Below are 10,871 nucleotides of genomic sequence, written 5' to 3'. Positions count from 1 at the left end.
TTGAAGCTTGGCTTAGCTTTTAATTTGTGTGATATGCATGTGTGTGTGTGTGTGTCTGCATGTCTCTCTCTCTCTCTCTCTCTCTCTCTCTCTCTCTCTCTCTCCTTTTCTCTCTCCCATACACACACACTCTCTCTCTCTCTCACACACACCCACACATACACTCTCAGAGCCGGACCAAGTTCGTTTGAGGGGGAGGGTTCCAACTGAAGGCAGGGGTCCAGGGGCCGCTGAGGCCCCGGTGGGGTGCAGGGACAAAGCCTCCCAGAAGCCGAGAAAATTTTGCATTTGTGAGGTCATTTTTTGGTCTTTCCTTGCTACTGGGAATCAAAATTACACATTTTCAACAGTAACAAAATACTTCAGATATTCATTTACCATATGGCCTAAAAAAAAATAGGTGTGGTTACGGTAACCCGACCTACCCTATTTTTAGGGGCCGACCCTATAACTTTTTATTACATTTGTCAAAAAAACCCACAAAAACCAAGAAAACGAGTGCAGAAAACGCAATGAAAGCGAAAGCGCCCGAGTCGCACACTTATTTCCCTGTCAAGTAGGTTTAATTTGTATACATTAGAAAAAAAAAGTGATTGCCTACCTTCCTACCCTATTTTTTTTTGCTATGTTACCGTAACCACACCTTTTTTTTTTTGGCCTAGACTATAGTGGTTCAGTGGAATAATCCCAAAGACATATATGCCTAGTAAATAAGTCTGACAGGACTCTTTACTTTGAATACTTAAATTCAAGCAAACAAGCAATGATTACAACATCTGGAATACAAAGGAGAAGTTTTAGAAGACCAAATAAACTAAGGGAGTTGGGGGAAGAGCTTAAAAAGTCCACATATTCTTTTCTTTTTTTTTCTCTCTGAGAGGTACATCGGATGGCCAGGGGGGGGGGGGGGGGTCCGGAACCCAGGACCCCCCTCCCCCCCCCCCCCCCCCCCCAGATCCGGCCCTGACTCTCTCTCACTCACACACACAAACACGCCAGTCTTGCTCTCTAATAATGCATAAAACCATGAGTCATTTCGTTCATCAGAATTATAAAACTGCCATACAACTGACACCAAAACAAAACGAAAACAAAGCACTTCGTTTATTTGTGGGAATAATAAGCGCACCTCCAGCACTTTAACTGAGGATGACAACCAAATCCATTCCTCGAACACACATTGGTAGGCAAACAATGACTTGAAGCACTATTGGCGTCCAGGAACAAGCAAAACTACGGATACACCTAAAACTGAAAGCAGCTGGAGAACAACATCAGCAAAGTACGTACATTCAAAGTACAGTGGTACCTGTGATGAAAGGACACCCATCAGGGGGAGGTGGGGGGGGAGGCATGGCAGGGAGGCGGCACTTAAAGGACACTGCCAGTGTCCTCAAACACAACTCATCATCAGTTCAATCTTCCCTCGAGAGGACAGCACGTTTCGCCCTGCAGTCCGGACTGACGATCTAACAGCGAACGACAAGAAGAAGAAGAAGAATCTTCCATTTTTCAGTCCATAGTGTCACCTCTTGAGAAGGTACAGTGGTGCCCGATATGTCAGGCTTCTTTGACGAGGGAACACCTATAACGACAAGGCCATTAGTCTGCATTTACATTGTAGGAATACATCCTGTTCCAAAGGCCTCCTCCCATCACAGATACCACTAAATCATCTTCACATACAAGTCACGAAAACAGCATTCTTGATGCTTTGTAGTGTAGGCCTACACATACTCAAAACACTTATATCTCCTACGCGTACAATGTCACAGCGATTAAGCTGTTGTTTTTCACGCTCAAACGCCTATGCAACCTCAGTCTAGCTCTAAACACTTGTGGCACTGCCGTATACAGTGAGGCATTCTTCAGTCACAAAAACAGCAACCAGGGCTGAATGCGTCAGTTATACTCTCCGCATTCTCAACACTATACTTGTACTATTTCTCCTGCAAGCACAATCAATTAATCAATCAATATGAGGCTTATATCGCGCGTATTCCGTGGGTACAGTTCTAAGCGCAGGGATTTATTTTTTTATTTTTTTTATTTGTATTTTATGCAATTTATATCGCGCACATATTCAAGGCGCAGGGATTTATTTATGCCGTGTGAGATGGAATTTTTTTACACAATACATTCAATCAATCAATGACGCTTATATCGCGCATATTCCGTGGGTACAGTTCTTGGCGCTCTGCAGTGATGCCGTGTGAGATGAAATTTTATACGGCCAGTAGATTGCAGCCATTTCGGCGCATATTTACCTTTCACGGCCTATTATTCCAAGTCACACGGGTATAGGTAGACTATTATTAACTGTGCCTAAGCAATTTTGCCAGGAAAGACCCTTTTGTCAATCGTGGGATCTTTAACGTGCACACCCAATGTAGTGTACACGGGGGGAGGGTTCGGACACCGAAGAGAGTCTGCACACAAAGTTGACTCTGAAAGAAATTTCCGCCGAACCTGGGATCGAACTCACGCTGACAGCGGCCAACTGAATACAAATCCAGCGCGCTACCAACTGAGCTATATCCCCGCCCCATCACGCATTCACATCGGCCAGCAGATCGCAGCCATTTCGGCGCATATCCTACTTTTCACGGCCTATTATTCCAAGTCACACGGGTATTTTGGTGGACATTTTTATCTATGCCTATACAATTTTGCCAGGAAAGACCCTTTTGTCAATCGTGGGATCTTTAACGTGCACACCCCAATGTAGTGTACACGAAGGGACCTCGGTTTTTCGTCTCATCCGAAAGACTAGCACTTGAATCCACCACCTAGGTTAGGAAAGGGGGGAGAAAATTGCTAACGCCCTGACCCAGGGTCGAACTCGCAACCTCTCGCTTCCGAGCGCAAGTGCGTTACCACTCGGCCACCCCGCCGCATTTAATTCCTGTTCGGCTTGTCTTTAAAACGCGGCATTCTTTATTGTATTGTGCCAGCTGCAACCACCACAGCTCTGTCAACTTGAAGGCCTCTGCATGTGACGAGAGCATCCTTCAAGTTCGACACATGCAAAGAATCAACGGCCTGGCTGCTTTTGGTGCAGAGCCACGATTTTTATTTGATTTTTATTGATTTAGTTTTTAATTTCAGTGTGTATGCTGAATTAATTTGGTAGATTGACATAAATGGGTCAGTTAAGAAATCAATTAAATCAATAAAATGACCACTGGCTCCACACAGAAAGCAGTCTGGCTGCAGAGTGTTGGCACATGCACACGTCCAGGTGGAAGAATGCTATTATCACACATACAAGGCTAGACTGACAGGCCTGAAGTGGTGTATATGATCGTTTATAGGAGAAGCGGAAGGTACATTTAAACTTAACTTCACATGTAGTATTTAGCAAGGCAGTATTCGAAAAAAAAACATACACAGAACCATACGTCCATCCAATGCCACAATGACGTCCGACCTAGCTGTAGCTGTTATGCTTTGTCGCACGTGCAGTGCGTAGGAGGACAGTACCCCACTGCGCATTGAACGCGACACCACACGTCAACCTTGGTTTGGCCCGCGTATGCCCCCACACTGCGACAGTCGCTTCCGTCTCCTGTGTACACTGGTGTGGCTGTTGTCGTCTTCTTTGTACTGGATGTTGAGGTCAGCTTTGTGGTTCTCCGCCACGTCGGGATTTTGACGTTCGAAACGGTAGCAGGGACAGCGTCAGAGGATGTTTTGACGTCGGAGAAATACTTGCTGTCGTCATTAAGAAATCTCGGCTTGTCGTCAAAAAACTCCTCGCTGATGTCACGATAGGTTTCCTGGCCGTTGTTCACGATGGGAGCTGTTTTAAAGTCAGAAGGAGATGTGTTGGCGTCAGAAAGGGTTTTACGGACGTCAGAGCGTGTAGTAGTACTGACGCGCGGAGGTCGAGTCGTGCTGACGTCAACAGGAGACACGGTGACGTCAGAAGATGACTTTTTGACGTTAGGCGATGACGTGCGGGTCGCATACCAGAAGCGGTCAAGTTCAGAAGAGACTGCAAGGATTCGAGATGACACCTTTTTGGCAGGGTAAGACTTTGTGTTTATGTCGAAGGAGGAAGGGTCGACCGTCGTGGTTGTTTGCTCATAAGCGTTAGGCTGGATGGCGACATCAGCACAGTTGACAAAACGTTCTTGTTTCCCGTGTCCTATTCCGCACTCACCGACACGATTGCAGCCCCACGAGTGACCTGGATAGAAATTAATGTATGCGTAAGCAGGTTGAGCACGCACAAAGAGACAGATAACACCCAAACACGCACACACACATACATACACACACACACACACACACACACACACGCACGCACGCACACACACACACGCACACACACACACACACCACACTGACACACACACACCACACACACACACACACAAACACGTTGCAATCCAATACATACATTTAAATAAAGCTATCCCAACAATTTACTTGTGCCTCATAAGGTGACCCTCTGAGTGCTCAACCAGTCACAATAATCTGTTGTCTCAAATGGACTACAGATAAAACCGAAATGGGTTTGCCAATATTAATGATAAGTTTGAACGGGCTCCCCCAAAAGCGGCGTATGGCTGCCTAAATGGCGGGGTAAAAACAATTATACACGTAAAAACCCACTCGTACAAAAACACGAGTGTATGCGTACGTGGGAGTTTCAGCCCATGAACGTAGAAGAACAAGAAGACGAAGAACGGGCAAAACAGTCAGCAAATAAACAAATACACATATTTTTAAGTGAATCAAGGAAAAAATGACACAAACTGGCTTCATTCTTGTTCCTGCATACTCACCAGTGACGTAGGTCCACTGCAGGACGCACTGTGAGCACGTGACGTCATTAGGCAGTTTGAGCGTGATGTCAATATCGCCGTACATGCGGTGCCTGATGGGAAACTTGTCGTCATGGATCTCCCGACCATCAGCGCCGGAGCGAAGTACCTATGCAAAATTGATGATAATATTAATAATGAGCATATTTATATGGAGCGAATCCTACAACAGTTCTAATAAAGCGCCTCACAAAAACATAAATAAATAAATTATGTTGTACACAATTCCAAACTAAAACAATAATACCCACGAAATATACTTATACACTTTACAAAGTTTTAACCAACATAATTCCGAATCAAATAATCAAACACATCGAAATAAACTAATATTATTTACACAGTTTTCAATACACATACATGCATTTCAAAATACGTTAATTAACAGCCTTAGACCAAACAAAAATATATGTTGGTTTAGGGTAACCCGACGGACCCTAATTTTTCCCGCCGACCCTAAAACTTTTTTTCATTTCTCAAAAAAAAACCAACTTTTGGCACATTTTGCGAACAACATGGAGACAAAGGGAAATAACCTCCTTTAAAATCGACTGAATTTAAAAAAAATAAAACAAGTAAAAAAAATAAAAAACCCGACCTACCGACCCTATCTTTTTTGGTCACGTTACCCTAAACCAACATATTTACACCCCCGGTATAGGGGTGTGTATAGGTTTCGCTCGATGTGTTTGTTTGTTTGTTTGTTTGTTTGTTTGTGTGTTTGTGTTCGCATATAGATCTCAAGAATGAACGGACCGATCGTCACCAAACTTGGTGAACAGGTTCTATACATTCCTGAGACGGTCCTTACAAAAATTGGGACCAGTCAAACACACGGTTAGGGAGTTATTGGTGGATTAAGATTCTACAAGGACTTATAGAGGGACATATTAATGGTCAAAGGGAAATAACCTTCTCAGTTGGTGGCAGTGAGAATGGTTATTTCCCTTTGACCAACGGGGGTGTTTTTCCTACCTCGGAGGAATTTCTTGTTTTGTTTGGCCTTATAGGTGATCATTGTTGACAGCAGAGTTTTTCCATGGAAACCGTTCGACTCACCATTTCAGACCTATCCTGACATTTTTACATTTAGTCAAGTTTTGACTAAATGTTTTAACATAGAGAGGGAATCGAGACGAGGGTCGTGGTGTGTGTGTGTATGTGTGTGTGTGTGTGTGTGAGTGTGTGTGTGTGTGTGTGTGTGTGTGTGTGTGTGTGTGTGTGTGTGTAGAGCGATTCAGAGTAAACTACTGGACCGATCTTTATGACAGTTTTCATGAGAGTTCTTGGTTTTTTTTTTCTTTTTTTTCGATAAATATCTTTGATGACGTCATATCCGGCTTTTTGTAAAAGTTGAGGCGGCACTGTCACACCCTCATTTTTCAATAAAATTGATGGACATTTTGGCCAAGCAATCTTCGACGAAGGCCGAACTTTGGTATTGCATTTCAGCTTACAAATTAATTAATGACTTTGGTCATTAAAAATCTGAAAATTGTAATTAATTTTTTTTATATAAAACGATCCAAAATTACGTTCAAGTTATTCTTCGTCATTTTCTGATTCCAAAAAACATATAAATATGTTATATTCGGATTAAAAACAAGCTCTGAAAATTAAAAATATAACAATTATGATTAAAATAAAATTTCCGAAATCGATTTAAAAACAATTTCATCCTTAATTTTAAGCCTCCAAGCTGAAATGCAATACCAAAGTTCGGGCTTCGTCGAAGATTACTTGACTAAAATGTCAACCAATTTGGTTGAAAAATGAGAGCGTGACAGTGCCGCCTCAACTTTCACGAAAAGCCGGATATGACGTCATCAAAGACATTTATCAAAAAAATGAAAAAAAATGTCTGGAGATACCATACTCAGGATCTCTCATGTCAAGTTTTATGAAGATCGGTCCAGTAGTTTTCTCTGAATCGCTCTATACACAGACACAGACACAGACACACACATACACCACGACCCTCGTCTCGATTCCCCCCTCTACGTTAAAACATTTAGTCAAAACTTGACTAAATGTAAAAACACCACCCACACACCCTAGTATCCAAAACTGGCTCTTAATAACGCCTGTAAATTCGCTTTAATCTTAAGACTCCTTTCCTTGTAAGACCTTTTTTTATTTTTTAAATTTTTGGAGATCATAAAAGGAGCCTATACATCTTAGCACGATTTCAACGATGGTTTAACTAAGGTTTCAATTATGGTAGGCTATATGTATCAGCACTGACTGTCGCACGTTCTTACTCACCTTCATCTGACGTTTATCCAGACAGGCTTGCGTCACCTCTCTTTCAACGTCGTTGTTGGGACACAGTTTGAACACGAAATACCCCAGATGATTGGCTGTAATTCTAACGGTCACGTGAATGACGTCACCCTGAACGTAGTTCCGTACGATGAAGCCCTGGCCATACATTCCCCCGGCCTCGTTGGGACGTGGATGGGGTTCGTTGAAAGCGTCTCCGCAGATTCCACATTTCCCTCCGTTTTTGGAGAACATGACCTTGAATAACAGAAATAAAATGTATGTGGAGAAATGGTTTGGCATTTTTATTTTTTTATGAATGCGTATGAATAAAGTTTCGTTTCGTACGCGATCCCAAAAAATTGTGACTAATTTGAATACCCATAATGCAAAGTCACTTCCTTCCTCTACAATGAACAACAGACAACGCTTTGAAACAGCTCTGACATTAATTTATTTTTCTCTGCTCGGTGCAACATTTGGATTTTCTGTAACGAGGAGCTGAAATGAAGCGAATAGACGGCAAAACCATAACATAAAATCATAACGGCTCATAGGATATATTATGGTCCAACAAGTTTACCTTCTTTCATTCTGATCTCCAACTTTTTATCCGAATTTTCATTTAATTATCAGGAAAAGTAAAGGAGCAACCCTGGAATTTACGGGGATATTAATTTAGATGACATTTGTTGTTCTTAGCTTACATCAAAACCGCTACGAAACCGTCATTTACCGAAACAGTTATTCAACACTTACGTTTAAACCACACACAAAACATTCATTCACGGCAACAGTGATTCAAAACCGCCGCAAACCAGCCACGTAAAAAAAAAGTGTTATTTGTTTCAATCCGTCATAAAACAGTCATACAATACAAGGAAACAGTTATTCAAAACAGCCAAAAAACAATCATACACGGAAAAAAAATAAAATTCAAACCGCCACAAAACGATCATACACGGAAACAGTTATTCAAAACCGCCACAAAACTATTATACACAGAAACAGTTATTCAAAACCGCCACAAAACTATTATACACGAAAAGTTATTCAAAACCGCCACAAAACTATTATACACAGAAACAGTTATTCAAAACCGCCACAAAACTATTATACACAGAAACAGTTATTCGAAACCGCCACAAAACTATTATACACAGAAACAGTTATTCAAAACCGCCACAAAACTATTATACACAGAAACAGTTATTCAAAACCACCACAAAACTTACATCAAAGCCGCCACAAAAGAGCGCGCTGTCGTCAGCATTCATAAAGGCCCCAGGAAATCTCGGGTCCCTCCACACGCTTGACCGTTGGGGAGGGTCCAGCAACATTCCATGACCCTCCACCATCCGCACCGTCAACAACACAATCGCCAGCAGCGGCGCGACAACGACCAACATCATCTCAGTTTCAATTCGGCGGTGTCCTACTGCAATATCGCAGATTCAGTTTTGGACTAGAAAGGCTTGCAGTTGCACGTACGACCTCTTCAAGCAGAATCGGCGTCACTTTTTTCGCTCCGCACTGTATAATATAGTAATATAACCTACTGCAATATCACAGATTCAGTTTTGGACTAGAAAGACTTGCAGTTGCACGGTCAGTCTCTCCAAGAAGAACCTGCGTCACGATTTTCGATCCACACCGTACAGTTACGTCGCAATAAACTTCCACTGATTCAGTCTAGTGATGCAGAACTGAATATACATTCCTTTTGGCGGTTATTCAAACAGAGCGGTCGACACTTCCACCACTTTCATTAATGTTTCGTCAGTGTGCATAAACCTTTGAAGTACTTGCCACAGTCCCTGGTTGCGATTTCAGCCCAGTGCCGCTTCAATAGCGTGTTTGCTTTTTACAGGATCTATGCTTTTTTCGAGGATGTCGGCAAACGGGGACAGACAAAGGCTACATGGAAAGCTCTGATGCAACTGAGGGAGGTTTGAAACTGCGTGTACTCGGAGCGTGGAAAAGATGCTTTTTCATACAAGATAAAAGATGAGCATTTCTAGTTGAAACCGAAGGGAGGGAGACAGTGAGGGAGGAGGAATGAAAAGAAACAAGCAGCCAGAGATAGAAGGAGACTGGCACGAAACTTAAAGTCTTAGCAGGACACGCACACTAAACAGTGAAGGGGGGAGGGTTTGGACAACACAAAACTGGCCAGGCACCTGAGAATATCAAAGAAAAGGAAAACGAGCAAGACGAGGTAAAAACTAACCAAATAATGAAACACACGAGGGATGAGAGGGGTGGAGGGATCGCCAGACTTGACACACGCCAGGGGCGTCTAGGTTAAGAACGGAGGATTTAACTGTAACTGCGTGCGAGAGAGAGAAATGGACGCGGGAGGTGGGGGGATGCTGCGAAAGGGAATGCGAGGCTGTGGGTGTGGTGTGGTGTGTTCGTGACACTGACGTATGGCAGATTTGTATTGCTGTTACGCAAATATTGGCAGACAGACGAACGCATGTACACACCGCACGCTCGCACGCACGTACGCACGCACGCACGCACGCATGCTGGCACACACACACGCACGCATACACACACACTCATGCACACATATTCACACATAATCACTAACACACACACACACACATAAGCACAAACACACACACACCGTGCACACACACATAAGCACAAACACACACACACAACACACACAGACACAGACACACATATATATATAATTTTACTAGATGAATACCCGCTTCGCCGGGTACGGCTGCGCCGGGAAGAAGTCGAGCCGAATACCCGCACGGAGGAAGGGAGATAAACGCGGCTGAAAACACTGGAGAAGATAAGGAAGAGTTACTGGGAATGGATCCAGATAAAAACCAAAATCGGTTCAGCACTGCGCGCTGAGAGCACGTGTTGAAATATCTCATCGATGAGGTTGTGTCCGGGGTGTAGCTGAATACGGTCTCCAAATTTGAAAAAGATCCACCGAGAACTTTGGCCGTGCATCGCGGACACACACACACACACACACACACACACACACACACACACACACACACACACACACACACACACACACACACACACACACACAGACACAAGTCGTATATATATATAGATATATAAAAAAACATCAGAAGTTGTGAAAGAAACAATTGAAAGTCAGAAGAGACTTTCTTCTGAGATTTGTTAAAATCTCTTGGCAGAGCAAAAGAGAGAGGAAACAAAAAAAGGTGTCCCTTCACAGACAGCCCTATTGGGGAAATTAGAGCCTCCTCGTCTTTCTTTCTTTCTTTATTTGGTGTTTAACGTCGTTTTCAACCACGAAGGGTTATATCGCGACGGGGAAAGGGGGGAGATGGGATAGAGCCACTTGTTAATTGTTTCTTGTTCACTAAAGCACTAATCAAAAAATTGCTCCAGGGGCTTGCAACGTAGTACAATATATGACCTTACTGGGAGAATGCAAGTTTCCAGTACAAAGGACTTAACATTTCTTACATACTGCTTGACTAAAATCTTTACAAACATTGACTATATTCTATACAAGAAACACTTAACAAGGGTAAAAGGAGAAACAGAATCCGTTAGTCGCCTCTTACGACATGCTGGGGAGCATCGGGTAAATTCTTGCCCCTAACCCGCGGGGGGTACATATTATATATTATATGTATATATATACATATTTATATAATCATAAGATATATAGGGACAAACAAACACATAAGCACACACACTCACACACCACACACACACACACACACTTTTCGCACATTTAATTCATTGTGGGTCTGTCTGTTTGCT

General features: G+C 42.9%; 1 protein-coding gene across 1 annotated transcript; it reads right to left on the bottom strand.

Moving 5' to 3' along the window:
• Positions 1-1,087: 1,087 nt before the first annotated feature.
• LOC138961538 (uncharacterized) lies at positions 1,088-8,973 on the bottom strand. The gene is made up of 4 exons (XM_070333194.1): positions 8,330-8,973; positions 7,098-7,352; positions 4,794-4,941; positions 1,088-4,192 (listed from the first exon to the last, which is right to left on the bottom strand). Exons 1-4 carry the CDS (start codon positions 8,504-8,506, stop codon positions 3,444-3,446), a joined length of 1,329 nt encoding a protein of 442 aa, XP_070189295.1. The 5' UTR covers positions 8,507-8,973; the 3' UTR covers positions 1,088-3,443.
• Between the last annotated feature and the right edge of the window lie 1,898 nt (positions 8,974-10,871).

Source organism: Littorina saxatilis, linkage group LG3 (genome assembly GCF_037325665.1).
Source record: "Littorina saxatilis isolate snail1 linkage group LG3, US_GU_Lsax_2.0, whole genome shotgun sequence".
Classification (NCBI taxonomy): domain Eukaryota; kingdom Metazoa; phylum Mollusca; class Gastropoda; order Littorinimorpha; family Littorinidae; genus Littorina; species Littorina saxatilis.
The sequence above is the reverse complement of the archived record's forward strand: the minus strand, read 5'-3'. Positions and strand labels throughout refer to the sequence as shown.

Bases quoted from the DNA above. Each gene is read 5' to 3' on its own strand.
- LOC138961538 (XM_070333194.1), bottom strand. From the start codon at position 8,506: ATGATGTTGGTCGTTGTCGCGCCGCTGCTGGCGATTGTGTTGTTGACG. The intron at 4,942-7,097 runs GTGAGTAAGAAC...AATTTTGCATAG, and splicing joins TGGATAAACGTCAGATGAAG to GTACTTCGCTCCGGCGCTGA. The intron at 4,193-4,793 runs GTGAGTATGCAG...ATTTCTATCCAG, and splicing joins GCAGTGGACCTACGTCACTG to GTCACTCGTGGGGCTGCAAT.